The sequence below is a fragment of the Alexandromys fortis genome, unplaced genomic scaffold, assembly GCF_014885135.2.
Source record: "Alexandromys fortis isolate MF-2015 unplaced genomic scaffold, M_Fortis_MF-2015_v1.1 scaffold_153, whole genome shotgun sequence".
Lineage (NCBI taxonomy): Eukaryota > Metazoa > Chordata > Mammalia > Rodentia > Cricetidae > Alexandromys > Alexandromys fortis.
The window spans coordinates 1,723,208-1,745,241 of record NW_026068032.1 but is presented as its reverse complement, the minus strand read 5'-3'; the positions used below and the strand labels follow the sequence as shown (position 1 = coordinate 1,745,241).

The 22,034-nt window shown below is 48.6% G+C and overlaps 2 protein-coding genes across 2 annotated transcripts in view; one reads left to right on the top strand and one right to left on the bottom strand.

Annotated features, from left to right (window-relative positions):
* Positions 1–4,949: 4,949 nt before the first annotated feature.
* On the bottom strand, positions 4,950–12,152 carry LOC126515208 (tubulin alpha-3 chain). Its single transcript, XM_050164712.1, has 5 exons — positions 12,064–12,152; positions 7,858–8,080; positions 7,473–7,621; positions 6,496–7,176; positions 4,950–5,315 (listed from the first exon to the last, which is right to left on the bottom strand). Exons 1-5 carry the CDS (start codon positions 12,064–12,066, stop codon positions 5,019–5,021), a joined length of 1,353 nt encoding a protein of 450 aa, XP_050020669.1. The 5' UTR covers positions 12,067–12,152; the 3' UTR covers positions 4,950–5,018.
* A 246-nt stretch (positions 12,153–12,398) lies between these two features.
* The window catches only part of Lmntd1 (lamin tail domain containing 1), a 246,941-nt gene continuing 237,305 nt past the window's right edge, over positions 12,399–22,034 (top strand). Inside the window, exon 1 of the mRNA XM_050164714.1 lies at positions 12,399–12,520. Coding sequence (XP_050020671.1) covers positions 12,501–12,520 — 20 coding nt within the window. The 5' untranslated portion in view covers positions 12,399–12,500. The remainder of the gene's footprint in view (positions 12,521–22,034) is intronic.

The following is a 22,034-nucleotide window of genomic DNA, read 5'->3' as shown; positions in this document are numbered from 1 at the left end:
AGACGGTTCTGGGTTGAGAGTGTGCACGGCTCTATCAGCAGACCTGAGTTTGATTCCCATTGCATGTCAAGCCCCTTACAGCCTGCAACTTGCACTTCCAGGGATCTGATGCCATGTGGCCTCCTTGGGCACCCACACATATGTGCGTATACTCACAAAGACACACATACATACTATGGCTAACAAGAAATCTTTAAAAACATTTTACAAAGAGAATGAGTTGAGCACAAACCCTTCTTTCCTAAAATGTTTTTTCCTGGGTGTTTCGTAGCAACATCAGGAAAAGTAGCTTTTCCTGTCTGTGGAACAGGGCCTGAAACATTTTGTGGAATGCCACAGTTGTTAGCTCAAGCCATACCCAGAATCTGGGAGTCTCTTCAACAGTAGCCAAATTCACTACATTAAATAAGCCCTCATGGTTTTTAATGTTTTATACAAACAAAATGAAACACAATCCTATTATTCAATAGCAAACAGATAGGCCAAATTACATTATTCTAATGAGCCATAGAATGGCTCCTGCACATTATCACTATTAATTATCACTATTACTCCCACTAATGAGTCTATTATCATTACATCTTGTTACTGTCAGGCTCCTGGAAAATGTTTCCTAAATTGTGATAATATTTTGTTTGTGCTTTAACAAATAAAGCTTGCTTGAAGATCAGAGTGCAGAGCTAGCCACACTAGTTAGTCATAGAGGCCAGGCAGTGGTGGTACACACCTTTAACCCCAGGACTCTGGAGAACCTGTGAGTTCAAGGCCACCCTGGGCTATGCAAGACAGAATCCATCTAAAAGAGAAACAGAGCCAAGTGGTGGTGGCTCATGCCTTTAATCCCAGTACTAGGGAGGTGGAGACAGGAAGGGATATGGCTGGGCGGAGAGGAATATAAGGCAGGAAGAGACAGGAGCTCAAACTTTCAGTCTGAGGATTTCATAGAGATAAGAACTAGTGGCCAGCTGCTGCTTCTCAGATCTTCAGGCAAGCTTGATTTGTTGGAGCACAAACAAAACATTACTCTAAATTATAATAGTTACTGGGATTTATCATCAAGTAAGTCTTCTTGTTAAACTACATGGATCCCAACACCTACCTGTAAGGAGAGATTGCCCATTGGGATATTAATAGGGAAAGGCGGATGCTCCCGAGGTCCCAAAGGTCTCATCCCTGAGCCCCTGCGGCTGCTGCAGGCCGAGTGCTGCTGCTCCAGAACAGCCTGGTTGGAGCTCCAGGCTGGAAGGATCCTGGTTCTGCAAGGCCCTGTGTTACTGTGGAGACTATCCTCCATCAGGTTCCAGTGTAGACACTGCTGTGTGTCTCCATGGAGACTATCCCCCATCAGGTTCCAGTGTGGGCACTGCTGTGTGTCTCCATGGAGACTATTCCCCATCAGGTTTCAGTGTGGGCACTTCTGTGTCATCATGGAGACTATTCTCCATCAGGTTCCAGTGTGGGCACTGCTGTGTCACCATGGAGACTATTCTCCATCAGTTTCCAATGTGGGAACTGCTGTGTCTCCATGGAGACTATCCTCCATCAGTTTCCAGTGTGGGAACTGCTGTGTCTCCATGGAGACTATTCTCCATCAGGTTCCAGTGTGGGCACTGCTGTGTCTCCATGTAATGGAGGAAGGTCATTGGTTAATAAAGAAACTGATTGGCCTGATAGGTTAGAACATAGGTGGGTGGAGTAAACAGAACAGAATGCTGGGAGGAAGAGGAAATGAGGCAGATGCCATGCCTCTCCTCTTCAGGGCAGAAGCGATGAAGCTCTGACCAAAGATGGACATAGGCTAGAATCTTCCTGGTAAGCTATACAGATTATTAGAAATGGGTTAGTCGAGGTGTAAGAGTTAGCCAAGAAGAGGCTAGATATAATGGGCCAGGCAGTGTTTATATGAATACAGTTTGTGTGTTGTTGTTTCGGGTGTAAAGCTAACCATGTGGGAGCTGGGCGGGACAAAAGCAGGCCTGCCCGCAGCTCCTTCTACATCCATGGAGACTATTCTCCATCAGGTTCCAGTGTGGGCACTGCTGTGTCACCATGGAGACTATTCTCCATCAGGTTCCAGTGTGGGCACTGCTGTGTGTCTCCATGGAGACTATCCTCCATCAGGTTCCAGTGTGGGCACTGCTGTGTTGCTTCTATATCTGCTTCCTTCAGGACTGTTATCTGCATTGGTCCCTCCTTTCTATTCGCACCCCCCACACCAATATGGGCACACCCAGTTCACCACAATCTAAAACAATGAACCAGCCACCAGGACACACATGTGTGATTCCATTTATGCTGGGCCCATTTTTGTTCTTACAGCTTCTTACACTTCCTTAGATAGTGGCTGCCTGATTATAAACCATTATTGTTTTTTAACTCCATTGCCCATGATTTTTTCCAGAGCTAACTATTCAAAAATTTATGATTTGGGATGTAATTGCCTTTGTGTGAGGTGTGTGTGACAGTGGATACGAAAGGGACCACACATAGCACACACCACAGAAACCCTGCTGTAAGCCATCTCTCCATACTCATCCCTGTCTATTTTCTCACCTAAATCTCATTATTAGCCCTGTGGTATTTTTAGTCATTAAAATTATCACTGCTATTTAAAGCTCAGGAAATATGTTGAGGATAGTCAATTAAAATAGATACTTAAGGTAAAAAACACAGAGGGAAAGGAACAGGGCAGGGCCGCGCCTCACAAAGTCAGAGCAGCACACCCTGGGCAGGTGACTTTTGGATCACAAGGCTAGGGTAGCCCCATTGTCTCAGCTCAGCAAGCATGGCTCCTGTATTAGGTGCTGTGGGCTAGGGGGAGTGGACAGTGGGATCTACTTAGTGCGGCTGGCATTAGAGAGCTCTCCTGCTGAAGGGAGGAAATGTCCACTCATTCTGGTAACACCTTCAAAGTGCAGCTGCTTACCCAGGAGGTAGAATGCCTGAGTGAGCAGAGGTGGTCAGAGCTGGGCCTTCACCAAGAGCAACAAAACCAGAGGTAGAAAACAGTATTCTGTCTCTGTGTGTGCCCCGACACACTTGTATGCCATCCAAGTGTGCACATTCACACACACACACGCAATTCTGAGCAGTCTGGGGAATGAGGACTGGGACTCAGAAGAAGGTAGAAAAGCTAGATTATCCATGGTGTAAGGAAGGATAAACCACAAAGCTTGGTTTATCACAAGCATCAGGTTTAGATGGAAAGTGTGGTTCACACCCGAAATCCCAGCATGTAGAAGCAGCAGGGTCATGAGGTTAAGGCCAGCGAGAGTAGGAAATCTAAAAACAGGCGAGATGGCTCAGTGTATAAAGGCACTTACATCCTGGGAACCTCAGTGTGGGAGGAGAGTACCAATTCCTGCAAGTCAGCCTCCACACAGATGCCATGCTATGAACATGGCCCCCAGCTAAGTAAAAATGGAATTTAAGCAGTATTAAAACAAAAACAAAAACAAAAAAACCATGAAAACCAGATAGGTTTAAATCATAGACTGAGTGGCAGGAAGCATTTCTGGCCTAGAAATATTGGGTAGCTGGTGTGAAGGTACAGATCTGGGAAACCAGGTCAACAAACCAGGGAATCGGCAGGAAGCCAAGGGACAGAGCCCCACAGTCCCTCTGGAGCTACTAATGCTTGCAGCAGGTTGGTGCTCACTCCTAGCCCACACTCAATGCCCAGGCCCTGGTCAACGTATAAACGGCTGATACTGCACTGTAGGCAGCAAGGATACCTAGAGTGTCCTCTTACAGAGGGAGACCAGGTATCCATCCTGTCTGCTTTAGACCATCCCCCAGCTTCCTGTCCATATTCTCTCGTGCTGGGCCACTTTGTGCCTGAAGCCAGTCTTGCAGTCTTGATTTGGAGAACTGGGTGTGGAGTACCGTCCACCCTCTCACTAAAAAAGGCTTTCTCTAGGGACACAGGCAGTGAGCTTCTCAACTGGGAAGCAGAATCAGCGCCTGTGGCTCTATGGCAGCCTGAGCCCACACTGGGCGCTCCAGGACATCCATATCAGGGCAGTGCTGCTGGTCTGAGTGCCCACTACTGAAAGCAGTACTTAAAGTCACGAGAAATAGATGTGCTTGGAAGCCAGGCCTCAAGAGCCCTGGCCTCTGACAGCTGGTTAGGCACATGCCACACCCTGGGAAGTCTGCAGAAGCACAAACCCATGCTGCTCAAGCAGGAAGGGTGGGCCCCCTGCAGTCCTTTCACAGGAGACTGAGGTCCAGAGAAGGAAAACTGTTTTGCTCAGCACCAGTTAGCAGGTGAAGAGAGAGTAGACCAAGCCCAGATACATCAGATTTTCTACTGTACTCAACTATCTGGACCCTCACACCAGCTTTGTTTTGACCAATGGTTCTGGAAGATTTACACATCCACACATGGCTCATGTGGACCGACCAGGAAGGAGCGACTGCATGTGGGTCATACGGTGTGACACAAGAACCTTCTGTACTGACATATGACTGAGCAGTCCTTGACAGGAAAAAGGTCATCGCCAAGAAAACGCTTGGCTATTGCATAAGAGAACCTACCAAGACCAGTATTCAACACCTCAGTACAACAGGGCCATGTGATGGTGGGTGGTTCTGGATAACCTCCAACAGCCGTGTGACACCAGGCGGGGGTGGGGGGAGTGAATGGCTAAGTAGAAATGAAGCATCAGGCACTGAGCTCTGCAGTCCCAGGACACATGCCAGGGGCCCAGGAGGACGCTGTCTCCAGCAAACCAAGACAGGGTCCGTTTCTGTGCTAGTCCCGCAGCACTCCACACATTAAACACATCACCCTAATGTCCTTAGTTAGGACTTAAAAAACTGGACACAGACAGGTTTATCATTTCTTAGGGAAAAACTCATGTTTTCCCTAGAGAAATTTATGCAGGAAAGGCAGGTATCTAGAAAGGAATTTTGTTAGAAAGTACAGCACACAGGAAGGCAATGCCTCGATACAGAAAGTTTAATAAGTAAATAAGCCCTTTAGTTTCAATGGTGGGGAAGTAAGACCCATACACTCAGTATTCCTCCCCTTCTTCTGCCTCTGCCTCCACGGAATCCACGCCCACCTCTTCATAATCCTTCTCCAGCGCTGCCAGGTCCTCCCGGGCCTCTGAGAACTCCCCTTCTTCCATGCCTTCTCCCACGTACCAGTGCACGAAGGCCCGCTTGGCGTACATGAGGTCAAACTTGTGGTCCAGGCGGGCCCAGGCCTCGGCGATGGCAGTGGTGTTGCTCAGCATGCACACGGCCCTCTGCACCTTGGCCAGGTCTCCCCCAGGCACCACGGTGGGGGGCTGGTAGTTGATACCCACCTGCCAGAGAAGAACATACAGTCGAGTTTATAATAGCCTCAGAAATACTAAGTTCACTAGCTGTGGACCCAGGTTAAGCTGCAAATACACCATACTTTTGGGGGACTAATCACCTATACAAGGCAACACATACGATTTTGAAGGACTTACTTAAACCACTAATGGCCGGACTGGAACAGCAAAGGCAAAGAACGAGAACCCTACCCACGGTATACTGTATGCTTAAAGGAAGAGGAACTCTTGGTATGAATGTGTGGGAAACGCCCATGTAGCAGTGAACCCTAGCAAGAACTCGTAGCTGAGGGGGATAAACCCTTTTCACACCCTGATGAACAGATGGCTGTTAGCAGCAGATAGGAACAGTCAGACTGGAGACGGACACAGGCAAGGACAGAGACATAAGACGTCTTCCTCTGATCAAGAAGGACAGCCCACTTTAAGATGAACAGGGGTCCTTTGCTCCTCTCTGCTGGGCTGTCAACCAGCGTCACCCACATAGGAGGCAGACTATGCCTCGAATATGCAAAGACTGCTCCATTTTATCAGGACAGAAAGCTTTGTTATTCACGAAAGTAGAGTTTCAGCTTTTCATAGTTTTAATATTTTTTTACTTAAAGGCTATAAAAATTAGTTCCAAAGCCAAGACTGGCTTCAAACTCACTATGGGGTCAAGGAATACCTTGAACCCTCTAGTGTTGGGATCACAGGCATGTGCCACCATCAATGCCAAGCTAAAACCTAATTCTTAAACATGGAAACTAGTGTAGTCCAAGTAAATGGTTGTAAAAGACTGTGGTAAACCAGTGATGCCGACTGGTGTTGGCAGACTCTTTCTGTAGGGACGGCCAGCCTGACTCATACTGTCCCCCTGTGGGGACAGGTTCAGCTGGGAGGAAACCTGGGCGAGGCACAGCACACCTGTGAGACACTCCCTCCCCGGATGTCCTTGCTTCTCCATGTTTCACCAACAGAAAAATTCATTCGTCTGCTTCAGGTTTGGTAATTGATGGTTTTAAGAAAGGATACTCAGCATTATTTGGAAAAATAAAGTCACTTAGAAGTTAATTACAATACATGCTTTCTTTGGAGCCTGACGTGGAAAGGCGAATTCTTGCCCAAAGCTTTGGATGGCCCTGAAGCAGGAACTGGCAGATATAACGGTCACAGTACCCAGTCCTACCTTAAAGCCAGTTGGGCACCAATCCACAAACTGGATGGTGCGCTTGGTCTTGATGGTAGCAATAGCCGCATTGACATCTTTGGGAACCACATCCCCCCTGTACAACATGCAGCAGGCCATGTATTTGCCGTGGCGAGGGTCACACTTGACCATCTGATTGGCTGGCTCGAAGCAAGCATTGGTGATCTCTGCCACGGACAGCTGCTCATGGTACGCCTTCTCAGCTGAGATGACGGGGGCGTAGGTGGCCAGCGGGAAGTGGATGCGAGGGTACGGCACCAGGTTGGTCTGGAATTCCGTGAGATCCACATTCAGAGCCCCGTCAAACCTCAGGGAGGCTGTGATGGAGGACACTATCTGCCCGATTAGACGGTTCAGGTTGGTGTATGTGGGGCGTTCGATATCCAGGTTGCGCCGACAGATGTCATAGATGGCTTCGTTATCCACCATGAAGGCGCAGTCAGAATGCTCCAGTGTCGTGTGTGTGGTCAGGATGGAGTTGTAGGGCTCCACCACGGCTGTGGAAACCTGGGGGGCTGGGTAAATGGCGAATTCCAGTTTGGACTTCTTGCCATAGTCCACTGAAAGCCGTTCCATGAGCAGAGATGCGAACCCGGATCCTGTGCCCCCTCCAAAGCTGTGGAAGATGAGGAAGCCCTGCAGTCCTGTGCATAGATCTGCCTGTGGGAAGCCAGAGAACGTAAGCCAGTGCCTACAGAGCCATGCCCCAGCCTCATGAGTTCCACTCTGCAAACTGACGCAAACCCACTGTCTACACCACACATTGCAGTTTGAACACCACAATGAAGACCCATGGATGCATCAAAGCACAGGCTCTGTGGTAAAGTATTTTGGTAAACTCATGAAATTTTTGATTCTAACCCTTTTGCCAAAATGACCATTCTCCCACCACCATCAAGAGCAACTCTCTGGACCATGACAAGCACCACATGAAGCCTCCTCTGCAACCCTCTTACCAGTTTTCGAATTCGGTCCAGGACCAGGTCAACAATCTCCTTGCCAATGGTATAATGACCTCTGGCATAATTATTGGCTGCATCTTCCTTCCCAGTGATCAGCTGCTCTGGGTGGAAGAGTTGCCTGTAGGTTCCAGTGCGCACTTCATCTAGAGAGACCATATGGGCCATGAGTCTTTCAAGGCAAGGGCCATGCAATTCTACTGTGCTTATATGTCAACAGCATCTCCTAGTTTGTGGTTATACGTGGTTATATTCAGTTTCTCCCCCAACAAAGTCACAAGCACACATCTGTACAGCTGTACACTCTGCAGAGATGTCAGCAGGTTTTCCTGAGACACTTACGCTCTCCCAGGAAAGCTGCCACCCTGACCCAGGCACCTACCGACCACAGTGGGCTCCAGGTCCACAAACACTGCTCTGGGCACATGCTTGCCAGCTCCGGTTTCACTGAAGAATGTGTTGAAGGAGTCGTCCCCGCCACCGATGGTTTTGTCACTTGGCATCTGACCATCAGGTTGAATACCATGTTCAAGGCAGTACAGTTCCCAGCAGGCATTGCCAATTTGGACACCTGCCTGCCCCACGTGGATAGAGATACACTCACGCTGGAATCCAGAACAGAAACAAGACCTTCATTCACTTGAAGTTGTATGACATACCAACCTAATTTTGTGTAGCGCCACAGTGTCTTTTCCACACTTTATTTACAGCAACGCTCAGGCATGCCTTTATCTCTATCAAAACTGACTCCACCAAGTGCGGTTGCACAGGCCATAATAATCCCAGCACTGAGAAGAAAGATTAGGTTCAAGACCAGCCCTATCCCAAGACAAACACACACAGAGAGATCAAACAGCTTGGGTTGCTCTAAACCTGCCCTATTTGGATATAGTTTCACTGACCCTGGCTGGCCTCAAACCAGTGGCAATCCTCTTGCCTCAGCCCCTCAAGTGTTAGGATTATGGCAGTAAGCCCACACACCAAGCTAGCCTTCTGTGAAGTAGCAGTTAGCCCCAGAGTGTCTGCTACTCTCCAAACGCTTTCAAGTTTAAGGGCTCATGAGGGAGAGTTGAAGCAATTCTCTGAAGAGTATCCGGTTTTAGTTGTGGCCAACTAAAGCAGAGATACTCCAGGAAGGAGAGGAGTAGGTCCCAGGTCACCCAGTCCAACCCGGCAGTTATGTGTCTTCCTTCTGCCCGTCTAGGCCACCGTTTATCACTCTCCATCCATTCTGTACCAGGAAGCTGACTCAGGAACACATCTGAGTTAATATTCTTCATAAAGATACCATTCTGTTTAGTCACTTTACTTTCTGGAATGTAACATTCCCAGACAGTGAAGTATTGAGATGCTAGTCTATCCTGAATCTTTTCTTTATTCAGAAATTTAAGGCAGGGATTCGTCATAACCCAGGCTGGCCTCAGTATACATAGTGCTAGGATTATAGGCTTGTGCCACCATATCCAGCTATGGCTTCTTTAACCCTCTTTTGATTTTTGATTTAACCTTTTTGGATTTCACCCAAGTCATCATTTTGAAAGGAGTGCTTTCATGCCAGGACCTAACTACACCCAGTAGCCACCTGTCCAGTTTTAAACAAGTCACCCACACATATGCAGAGATCAAATGCAGTTGTCAGGATGTCACATCACACGTTCTAGAGGTTTGCTATCTGTGGCCCATGGACCAAACATGACTCAGGATAGCTATTAATGTGGCTATGAACTTAGTTAGAAAATGACCTTTTTCTTTATAAATCATGGGGTCTTGAGCATAACTTTACGAAGGATAACACTGTATTGCATGTCATGCAAAGTGTATGCATGCTCGTGCTGCCTGCACTCATGGTGCGGCTGCAGTTATAAACTGCTGGCATGCACCTTCTGGCGTGCTATCTTCCGAGTGCAGACAGTTGAATTAGCCCATCAGCAGTTACATATGTTTCTGATCAACTTTAAAAAACAAAACAGCGATGGTTTTATCCCACAGAGCAAACAATAGGTGTTAGTTGATGTTCACAAGATAGGAAAGTATTCTTATTTGACAAAGTATTTTTACACCTTAGATAGGTGTCATGGATCCCCCACTGAGCTTACAATTGGCTCTTCTGTGCTGCACCACAAGCCGGAAAGGCCCAAACTTTGCTATCTATTTTCCTGTCAATTTTCTTTCTTTTTTGTTTTGAGACAGGGTCTCACTGTGTTGCTCTGGTTGTTGACTAGAACTCACAAAGATACTTTCCTCCACCTCCCAGGTGCTGGGATTAAAGGTATATGTCACTACGCCTAGCCACCAATTTTCTTAATAAAAGAAAATACAGGGCTGGCGTATGGCTCAGTGATGAAAGGCACTGACTACCAACCCCTCCTGCAGTCTTCTGAGCCCCACTGCAGCCATGTGCACATTCATGCACATAAGTAAATAATGCAAAAATGAAGCAAATACAGTGCCTTATCTACTATTTATAAAATCCCAGCAAGGCTTTTATGTCTCAAAAATAAACAGAACCCCCCACACACACACCAGGAAAAAACTGCAAAAACTTCTTCAATGAAAACAAGACAGATATTTTTTGAAGCAAATATACAAAGATTCTATATAATTTATAGGGAAGTTGTGCAAGTTTTCAAAAGTTAATTTTGAAAAATTAAGGCATATACAAAAACACCGTGTTGGTTATTTCTGTCAGCTCGACACCAACTAGAGTCACGCGGGAAGGGGCACCATCTGTGGGGCAGTTTCTTATTAATGATTCACACGGGAGGGTCTGGCCATCTTAGTCAGATAGGCCTGGGCTGTGTAAGAAAGCAGGCAGAGCAAGCCAGTAAGCAGTGTTCCTGCGTGGTCTCCTTCAGTGCCTGCCTAGGTGTCCCTGCTGAAAGACAAACTTTCATCATGCAAGCTGCTTTGGTTAGCATGCTAGCACAGCAACAGAAAGCAAACCAGATAGAACATGCTACCAAGTTCCACGCAGATAAGGCTAAGAGGACTGAAATGTCCTCTCAACAATTTAATGAAAAAATGATGAAGCCAGGCGTGGTGGCACACGACAGTTACCAGCTCAGTCAGGAGACTGAGGCAAGAGGACGAGTGAGGCTGGCAAGGATCAGGAGACCGTGACACAGGCCCATCTAGACCTAGCTCTTATCTGGCATTTGTTAGCAAGTGTTACTTTTAAATGAATGCAAGTATTGGAAAAGGTTCCCTTCTTCCGGCTGGGGAGGCTAAGAGAGGTCCTTGCAGAGGGAATTCACCACCGCCTAACTCCATCCAGCTCCTGCCTGTTCAGTGCCCTCTTCCAGCTTCTCTAGGAAACTGCACTCTTGAACACATACTTCTCACAGACACTCTACACACAACTGAAAACAAATCTTAAAGATTCTATTCTACTTTTCCCTCTTGTAAGGTCTTGCAGCCTATGTTGGCCTCAAACTCACTAACTCCGCCTACTCTGGAATGTCTAATTTTCCCGCCTTAGCCTCCGTTGTGTTGGGATTACCGCATGCCACATGCTCAGCTCTACTTTCTGGTGGGAACACACAGTACCGCTTACAAACCCCATACCATGACCACCGGCAGCTGGCACCAAGCACACAAAGGTTCTCTAGGAAGCTGGGTGGAGCAGGTGGCAAACTGAATCCCTACACCTGTAGGTGATCTTAAAATTCCAAACAAAGGCTCTTTGGGGTCGGCAACTTTTACTTTTCCCATGGTGAGCATTAGACCAGAAAGCTTGGTAGCTACTAGAATCTTCTGGAACCAACGCCATGGCTTGTTCCCTCACTCAAGGGCACTGGCAACCGGAAAACACGAGACAAATGCTCTCTCTCCAAAACCTTTCTGCCACCCTCCTTTTTGTCTTTTCTGAAGCTTGGAATTCTAGCCTCGAACTCTTGCCCAGCCTCTTTGGTCAGTATCTGCAGAGCTGGGACTCCAGGTGGGGGCTGCACCCCAAGGGGAATCCCGTTCTCACGAGAACCTGAGCTCAACGAGGACCCTGGAGAGGGAGGTTGCTGCAACCTCTGGACTCCGAAGCCCTCGATCACTCCCCCTCACCCTGGCCGGCCCTGGCTCCTCACCCCCCAGGTCCTTGCTCCCCCCCCCCCCGGCCCTGGCTCCCCCCAGGTCCTCGCTCCCACCCCTGTTCCTCATTTCCCCTTCCCGGCCCTGGCTCCCCCCCCCCAGGTCCTCGTTCCCCTCCCTGGCCCTGGCTCACCCCTCCCCCATCCTCGCTCGGCCCCGCTCCCGGGCCCTGGCTCACCCCCCCCAGCTCCTTGCTCACCATCCCTGGGGCCTTGGCTCACTCCCCAGCCCCGCCCTGGCTCACCCCCCCAACCCAGCCCTGGCTCGCCCCCAAGTCCTTGTTCATTGTCCCCGAGCCTAGCTCACCTCCCGGGGCCTAGCTTACCACCCCAGCTCCTCACTCACCCTTCCCCCAGCCCTGGCTCCCCCCCCCCCCCCCCCCCCCCCCCCCCCCCCCCCCCCCCCCCCCCCCCCCCCCCCCCCCCCCCCCGCCGAACCCCCCACTCTGAGGAGGAGATGGCGGTGTCTCTCCAGCAAGCCCACCCAAGTCTAGGGTTGCTCTCACCATGTTGGACTCCTAGCACCTCAGTCGTCCCTCAGCACGGATCCTAAACCGCCTCTCTCGAGCGCCTAACGGTTTGAGCAAGAAGCTCGGGTAATTAACGAGCTCGCCCTGGATGCTCATTGGTCCAGAGCACTTTGGGGGCAGGCTTAGGTCTCATATCCCACCTATGATTGGATGTAGCTAGAATTGGTGCGCTGGCACTTGCTGATTGGAAGTGGCTTTGGCGGGAAGCCTCTGGAGTGGCTGAGGCTCCGCTTGAGATTGGTGGTCTGCGCAGGACAAGTGGGGTGCTCGGGCTTCGCGAGTCTGCGCATGCGTGACTGAGGGAGGGCCCTGCGGCAGTGCACCCTGGCGGGCCTGTAGCCTTGCTATGCCTCACCTTGCCTCATCTCGCCTGGTGCGGAAACGCTACTTGGCCACGCCGGGGAGACCTGCAGATGGTGATTCTTCAGGAGACGTGAGTGTCTGGGCTCCCGTGGGGTGCTGCCGTGGAACCTAGCGCCGGTTTGGGAGTCTGGGACCAGTCGCCTGTTCTCACCTTATTTCCGTGCGAGACGAGGTTGGAAGGGTGGGGTGTGCAGCTCCGGCTGACCTCCGAGTCTTTGCAGTCCTGCCGGTCAGCCCCCCTCAGAGCTGGGCCTGTAGACATGCACTGTGCGTGCGCGCATTTTGGGGGAAACACAGTTTAGTGGATATACCTTCCTTTCTCGGGATATCTAGCCACACATCATTGAGGTGTAGGCTGTAGCATGTTGTGACTTTTGAGGATTATGTGACACCCCAGTAACCAAGAGTGGACCTGAACTTTCAGTCCTCCTGTCTCCACCCCCTGAGTGCTGGGCCTGCAGTGTGGACCAGCAGCTCAGTGTATAGCGTGCTGGGGAGCAAACCCACGGCTTCAGACACGAGTGGAAAGCGATCTACCAAACCAGCTACAACCCCAGCCTCCAGGGCTGTTTCTAAGAAATGTTTGTTTTTCTGATTATGAGATTAGCACATTTGGAGTAGAAAGTGTGGGAAACGCGGAAATAAAGTTGAAACCATCAACTTTACAAGCTCAAGAGAGGCATGTCTGCTGCTTGTCTTTAATCCCCACGTGTATACATTGACAACTTTCTATGTAACTAGGACCAAACAGGAGTCTTAAAACCGCTTTCTTGAGAGTTAATTATACCACTATACAATTACTCTTTAATGTATGTGATTCTGTAAATCCGGGAACTTCTGGGCTCAAGTGGCGCTCCTCCTCTGGTCTCCTGAGTGCCTGGCCAGCATGGCCACGCCACACTTGTTATTTTCCCATGGAAAGGAGTGAAGCACGGTTAATAAAAACTCAGAGAGAGGAATCAGGGTTCGAGCTGAAGGTCAGAAAAGCAAGTCCGAAAATGGCGGTCCTGTCTCCAGGAATCTCAGATGAGACTGTGTGTGAGAGATGTCTCTGTTGTGTCTGAATCCAGGAACCCCCAAGAAGACCACCCCGGAGCCACACTTCCGAGTGCAAAAGCAAGGTTTCCCTTATTAAGAATGGGCTAGCACGGGTCCTTTGCCTCACGGTCTGACACCTCAGATGGGGGGAGAAGGACCCTGTCTGTTGTTGTAAGGGTTTATAAAGACAAAAACCACAAAGCAGTCACACGTTTACAGTTTCAAAGTACAAACTTACTTCTCCTATATCATAATAGGCTATAAAGGTGAGGTAAAGCTTAGCCATTAGCTTCTAATAGGCTGTTAGTTTCTAAGGGGAGGAGCAACAGCCCCCTGGTTACATCAGCTAGACATCTGCTGACTCTGTGCTAACTGCAGGGGCTGCTTGAAATATCGCCCAGCTGATAGGGGAAGCTGAGCGGGGGAATGGGCTGCAGTCAGCAACTTTATGTAACTTAGGTTTCTCCATTAGCTAATACTTCCTCTAAAGAGGGGTCCTACAGCCTTCAGCTTGTCCTGGGGGCGACTTTCAGCTCTTCTGCAGCCTTTAGCTTATCCTGGGGGTGGGGTATAGTTCAAGGTCCCAAAAGGGCCCAGCACAAAAATGGAATCTTCTCTGGTCTTTCAATCTCCTCCCATCTTACATTCCTCTCTAGTGCTGGATTAAAGGTGTGCACTACTACTGCCTGGTTTCTGTGGCAACTGGTGTGGCTACTGGGATTAGAAGGGTGTGTCCCCACTGCCTGGTCTTTAAGGCTGACCCAGTGGGGCTGTTTCACTCTCTGATCTTCAGGCAAGCTTTATTTATTAAAATACAAATGAAATATCACTACAGAGGAGTATTTATTTTGGCTCATAGTTTGAGGGTATAGCTGTCATGGTTGGGAAGTCATAGCTGCAGATTTTCTTATGTTAAATTTATTTATTTTGTGAGTCAGAGTCTCATGCATCCAGGCTGGTCTTGAACGTGTTGTACAGTCCCGGACAGTCTAAGACTTTTGATCCTCTTGCCTCTTCCTCCCGAGTTCTGGTAAGATAAAGCTGTGTAACCGCACTCAGTTTATGTGCTGCTGAGGATCAAACCCAGTGCATCTTCCGTGTCAGGCAGGCACCTACCGTGTTCCAGGTCAGTAGGCACCGATCTTTCCATGTGTCCTAGTTAGCGTTAACTGTCAACTTGACACAGCCTAGGAGTGCCTGAGAGGGAAGTCTCAGTTTAAGGATTGGCCAGATCCCATAGGCTTGTCAGCATATCTGTGCGGGGGGTGAGGGTGGGGTGGGGTGTCTTTGTTGGTGGCTGATGTAGAAGGGCCATGCCCACTGTTGGCAGCGCTGTTTCCTGGACTGTGACTAGGAAGTATAAGCCAAATAAATCTTTCCTTCCTGTTGTTGCTATTGGTCATGGCATCTGTTACGGCCACAGAACGAGCACATGCACCTCTGGTTACTTCTGTAGAGAGCTGAGTCAGTGGACTGGACTAAAGAGTGTGGGCAGCGTTCTGTCTCAGTGAATAGTGAAACGTTGCCTTCCAGAACATGATACATGCTGGAGGTGGGCCTTGTATCTTATCTGTTGCTTTCATTGGTTAATAATAAAGAAACTGCCTCAGCCCTCATAGGACAGAAAATTAGGTAGGTGGAGTAAACAGAAGAGAATGCTGGGAAAAGAAGCTGAATCAGGGAGTCGCCATGATTCTCCCACTCCAGACAGACGCAATAGGCCCAAAGCAGTTCCTTTATTAACCAATGGTAATCACAGCATACAGAGGGGACTCCCACACCAGGTGGGTGTTTGTGATAATGACACCCTGAGCCCTGGGAAAGGTTTTGGCTGCACCATGAAGCTCTAAATGTGGATGAAGGGTAACATCTGAGTAGTCAGAGTGATGCTGGGCAGACAAGAGCTGATAAACAGAGTAGTTGTTTGGTTTTTGCTTTTTACTCTTTTGGCTCTTTGGTCTGCCATCCAACTCCCAAATAAAAAACAGAGAGACTTATTAGTACTTATAAATGCCCAGCCTTAGCTTGTTCCTAGCCAACATTTATTAACTGAACTTATCCTGACTTGTTGGGAGCTGTGAACTCCCCCCCCCCCCCAGATCCTGAATTTCTGGTAAACAACTTGTAAGGCTTGCAGCTGCTCTGAGCAGGAGACCCTCAGGAGTTCCTGATGGCAGGGGTGTGGTTTCTGGTGGGTTTGGCTGGGGCATGGCTATCAGTTAAGGATCTCTATATAAGCGGCTCTGGTACACAGTGAAAGGGGCATTCTTGGGGCATTCTTGGGGCATTCTGTATCTCTGTCTGTGAGTCTTTGTGTGTTTCAGTCTCCAGCCCCTTGCCCGGCTCACGAACTGTATGGCGGTGCATAGAGCGCAGACGGGTGTGATGCGCCACACTGACTACCTTTTCCTTTTCTCACTTCTGGGTGTCTTACTTTCACTCCACAGCCGCCGGGGTGGCTGGCTCCTAGTGTTCTCCTTGTTTTCTCTTGCTTGTTCCCTCTTCTCAGATACCTCCTTCTACTTGTCCTCTCTGCCTGCCAGCCCCATCCATCCCTTCTCCTGCCTTGCTATTGGCCATTTGTTACTTTATTGGACCATCAGGTGTTTTAAGACAGGCAAAGAATCACAGCCTCACAGATGTAAGCAGATGTGGCATAAACAAAAGCAACGCACCTTTACGTCATTAAACACATGTTCCACACATATACAAAAGTAACACATCTTAAAATAATATTCTGCAACAGAAAAATTGCTGTGGTAGCTGTGACCCCTGATGGAAAATCAGAATGTTCCTCTGTGGTTGGACATCTCTGAAGCTGCAATCAGGTCATTCCCACTATATCAGAAACTACAGTACCAGGGCATTTTCCCACACCTATGCAATCGTGGTGGGGGCTGCATTCCCAAAAGATTGGTGTCATTGTGATTTTGATGCCCCCTCTGTGGGCTTTTCTAGAGGATCATGTAAAGAAATCCCCTGAAATGGAGATCCAGTCAGCATGATTTGGGAGGGAAATAAGGTCACCTTACTCCAGCAGAATGCCACCCACATCATAAATATTCATACAATTTTCTTTAGAATTCACAACATGATACATTGGCTTGCTCCCTCCCTGGGGACAGCCTACTCCAGCTAGTCTCTCTTTGGAGGATTTGCTTAGCTTTGCTAAATTAAACTGTCTGAATTGATAGAGAGCTTGCTTGTCACACACGGGACCCCTGGTTCTGTCCGCAGCACAGCACAGAAGAGGCATGGTGTTCAGGCCTGTATTCTCAGCACAGGATCAGGAGCGGAAGGTTGTCCTTGACAGTGTGACCCCAGTCTGGGCTACAGGAACCCCTGTCCTACAGAACACAGAGAAAGGATGGGGGTTGGGGATACAGACCAGAAGAAATTAGGGGAGGGAAGACTTGGTTCCAGGAAAGTTTCCCTATTACATTTGAGATTGAAATTGACCATTAATTTCTTCACTACTGTTATCTTTTAATTTTATTGTACATAAATATCTTCATGTAGGGCTGAAGACAGAATTCAGACGGGAATGTACTGGTCAAAGCCTGATCTATGTTTTCCCGGTGGAATGCCCAGTGCCCAGAGTTGTGAGCTGGTTGTGTCCTGTAGAGAAGAAAGCACAGCTGAGGGACCAACGGGTAACACACCTGCAGCTGTCCGCGGGCTTGGCTGCCGCACAGCAAACTAGCATGTAGGACAGGCATCAGCAGAGCCTGCCCCCACTGTATGCGCTACTTAAGTTCTCAGAATGATTCTGATTTCTTTGGCTTAGAAACCAGGACAGGATCTCAGGACAGATGGCTTCATAATGAGTTTTTCTCCCCTTTAGGCTGCCGAGCAATTTGGAGATTGTGGTCGGCCTGGCCCCTGTCGCTATAGTTCAGGATTCAGCTTGAAGACTAGTCTGACACCAGGAAGGTGTCACCACCAGCAGCTGACGCTGAGCAGGTTTGGCACAGCAAGCATCCCGAAGCTGCAAGGGAGAGGTCTGCTCAGATAGCAGCTCCCCGACAAGTTTAGGTTCAACTTCCAGTTTCAGTCTGGTTCATTTTTCAGACTATCTGTTGGGCATTCTTGTGTAGCTGTCCTGCAGGCTCTCTGGTGTATGTGATTTTTGTCCTGATGCAGAGTATCACGGTGTGGCACATGGAGGTCAGAGGTCAGCCACAGGTGCTGTTCCTCAGGAGTCACCCACAGGTTTTTTTTTTTTTTTTTTTTTTTTTTTTTTTTTTTTTTGAGGCAAATCTCTCTTGTTGGCTTACCAAGTAGGCTAGGGTAGCTTGCCAGGCAGCCCCAGGATCTCCCTGTCTCTGCCTACACAACAATAGGATTACAAGTCCTTGCCACCATGCCTGGCTTTTGTATGTGTGTGGGATGTGGTGGGGGATCTGGGCATCTAACTCAGGTCCTTATGTTTGCAGAGCAGGAACTTTACCAGTGAGCCCTCTCCCCACCTCCCTCCCTCCTTTACATCATCACTGAGACCTTTGATTCTACTTTTTAGACACCTCGTTAAGTACCACTGCTGAGGGAGCTCCTTTGGCCCATAGCCTTTAGGAGACCATGCGGGACTGGGTGGGACAGAAACCTCTGGCAACAAACGGGAGTAACTTCCAGCCTGGGGCTTATCAACCTCGTCCTCCTCTGTCCCAGTCAGTTTTCTTTGGGGAACCTGTGTGCTGTGTGTGACATCAGATCCTACCGTTCTCCCGTGGGAAACCATCCTCTTCTTCCCTCTGGCTGTGGGATGAAACCCGAATTCCTGACATGGCTCATAAATCTGTTGTCTTCCTTCTCAGCAGTTAGTTATTGCATCAGACAATATTTGCTGAGGGCCTAGTCTGTGAGGGCCCTGGAGATCCAGCAGTGACAAGACAGTCCCCCTGCCGAGGAAGTCCGTGTACTCATGAGAGCACACGCACACACGCGCACACAAGCACACACGCACACGCATGCACACACACACGCACACATACAACACACACAGTGCACGTGGAAACAAAGGGATGGTTCCAGGTGCTGACACACTCGGGAGGTAGAGGTGTGTGAGCATGTGCTCAGGCAGTACTGTCCATGAAGGCCACTATCATGAACTTTAGCCCCGAGGACTCTGCAGATTCCTGGTGCTGCTTACTGCCTGGCCTGTAAGACGCTTGGAGTCAGCCTCTGCTGCGCATACAGAACCGTGACTTCCTTATTCTAAGTGATGGACAGCTTTCGTCCAATATGTAAAGTATGTGCACACGCTGTACACAGAGAAATAAAATCGGTGAAAGTAAAATTAGAGAATCGGGAAGTTCCCAGCTGTTAGAGGCTTGTAGGCAGACGTGGATTGCTCTGACCCTTAGGCTCTTCAGTGGGCTAGCTAGTCTACCACAGATCACCAAGTTCTTGAAGATAATGGTCAATGCATTACTGCTTTATTAGTGTTTTCTCATTTGCTAAGAAAAATAAATTGAGAATGATTCTGTTTAGAAAATGGTGAGATTAAAACCGTGCTCTGAGATGAAAGCCCTTTGAGGGGAAAAGTCGACATGGCCTTTGTATTTTTATCAGATGAAACAAAAGGCTTGTGGACTAGGCACGAGGATGTTGGGCCATGGTGTTAGTGGCTTGACTTTGCTTTGGGGAAGGAAGGAACTGTTTACTTTGCCTCTCAATTTGAGAATACAGTCCAGTGTGGCAGGGAAGTCACGGCAGCAGATGCACGAGGAGCTGGTTACCCTGAGTCTGCAGCTAGGGTCAGTGCTGCTGTCCAGCTTGTTTTTAAAATTAGCATTGTGTGTATGTGTGTATGGGGACCGTGTTGGGATGTGTGTATGTAATGTGTGTGTATGTGTGTGTGTGAGAGAGAGAGAGAGAGATCCAATGGATATAGGTGGGTGGACATGCTGTAGTATGAGAATGTGTACGTAGGGGTATGGGTAGATCAGAGGACAGTCCCCTCATTTTCCATAAGATCCAAGATTGAACTCAGGTCAGTAGGCCTCTGCTGCAGTGCTTTTCCCCACTGAGACATCTTTCTGGTTTGGGATGGTGTTGCCTGTATTCAGGGTGTGTCTTCCCTCATCAGCTAAACCTCTCCGAGATGCCCTCACAGGCATGCCTAATGGTTTGTCTCCTAGTTTGTAAATGGAGTCTGTGCATTCATTTTCAGCCACAATAATCACACAAAAACTATATTAATTACAGCACTGTTTGGCTGATGGCTCAGGAATATTCCTAGCTAGCTCTTACATATTAAATGAACTCATGTCTATTAGTCTATGTACCACCACCAGCCTGTGGCCTACCAGTAAGGATCTGGCATCATTTTCCTTAGGCAGCTACATGGCACCTGCCCGACTCTGCCTTCTTTTTCCACGCATTCAGTTTAGTTTTCCCTCCTGGCTCTATTCTGGGCTACCATAGGCCAAAGCAGCTTCTTTATTAACCAATGGTAATAAAACATATTCACAGCAATCAGAGGGGAATCCCACATCACCTAGATGATTATAAATTCAGTCAAATTCACATTGGAAGTCGTCTATCACAAGAATACAGTGTTGATCACTTTCTCTTGTTTAATACACTTATGTCTGCAAGGCGTGTGACTACTGAGCTATTAAACCAAGTATTATATCCTTGCAAGAATTAGTAGAACAGTGGAGGAGATGGAGCAGCCACAGGGTCTTCCACCTTCAGGTTCTGTGGAAAGGAGCATTTTGTCTACCTCACCATAGAGCCAAGCAGATCCCACAAATAAGACCGTATCAGAGAACTTGGAGTTTACACTGGCTGCCTGTGCTTTTTGAAAAAGCTGTTTTGCTGCACCCTGAAGTATCTGGTTACATGCTCTGGGTGGCTTTGTTCTGTCAGGGATGACAGACAGTTGTAGGGAGACACTGAGCTGCTCTCCTTAGATCCTCACAGCACTCCATGCTTTGTGGGCTATGTCCCTGGGTTTCTGTAAGAAAGGCCAGTTTTCAAAACAGTCTTATACACAAGCCCACAAGAATCCCTAGTTGTCATCAATCTTTGTTGTCCATCCATCTGACCGTCTGTCCATCTGTCCATCCATCCATCCATCCATCCATCCATCCATCCATCCATCCATCCATCCAATCAGTTGTTTGATTACCAAAGCACATGGAGAAAGCCCGAATCATGGAGTTAACAATCCCTGCCCCGGTGTTTTGCATTGTATACTAGACCCTTCCTGCTTAGCTCCAGCTCCTGTCTCTTCAGCTCCTTTAGAATGCACCCTGTGACCAGCTTCTCTCACAGACCAACCTGCGGCTCCTGGCTCCTCGTGGTGTCAACTTTGCCGTTGTTAGTTTAACTGCTTCACTGCTGTATGGAAACTTGCTCTCATAGAGACTTCCGAGCCGTTTTGCAATGCTGAGACTAGAACCCAGGTCTGACACGTGCTAGATGGTGCCCTGCCTCTACGCTGCATCTCCAGCCCTTGGATATAAAAGTTCTTGCTGCAGATTGTGTCGTGTTTGCTCTCTTTCAAATGCTTCGATGGTTTCAGTGCACCCATGCTTGCCTGGGTTTGATATTTTGCAGCCAACACCCCAGGCCATGACTTAAGGCACAAATGCATGACTGATGGGAGCCTCTAGGCCTGGAAACCTGTATGTGTGTGTGGGGTGATGAATTCCCATGTGGCCAGGGGCCTTCTAGCCTTTGTGTCCTTGCTGAGCAATGAGAAGGAGGCGCTTCCGTCCCGGTTACCTGCGGCAGCATAGACAGACCTATCGCTTGTGCTGTGGGATGAACTCATCTGAGAGGCGGCTTCGCGAGCGAGGAAACAGAGTATTTTTATGGTAGCCGTTTGGATGTCTGATTCTCTAGACTTTACATGCTTATTATGAAAACCAAGTTCAGTACTTCCAAGGGGCAAGAAAGTACCGTATCCTGTGGTGTAAACTTACAGAATTATAACAAAAATCTTAACTCGTATAGTTTATTCCTTGGGTCGAGTTCCATCATCTTCTACTGGTTATGAAATTCCACTTTGGCCTTTCACAGGCAGAGGCCCGTCACCCTTGACACAGTCTGGAGTTTGGAACTGCTTGTGAAAACATAAGTGACTTCTTTTTCCTATTTGAAAAGTCCCTAAACACAAATTATAAACTCCCAAAGAACTTCATGGCGGTTTGCAAGCCAGTCTTTCAGCTGCCAAGACCTATGTTATAAGTGTTGGAACTGCCAGAAAAAACACAGCTGTTGTCCCAAGGAATCTGCGCACCATCTTCTAGACCGGAGGGCCGTGGAAATGGACGGAAGGTTAGATGCTGGCCTTTTGTATATTAGTGAGGGAGGGGAGTGGGGAGGCCGTGCATGCCTGTGATGTTGGAGCCAGGCACCGTATTTCTGAGATGGTCTCAGTGGCTGGAAAATCGGCAGGTAGACAGTCTAGGTCAGCCGGCCGGTGCCCTCCCGGGACCCAGCTGTCTCTACCTCTCAGTGCTGGGGTTATAAGCATGTGCTACCATGCTTGGCTTTTTAAATGTAGGTTCTGGATTGAATTCATGTCCTCATTC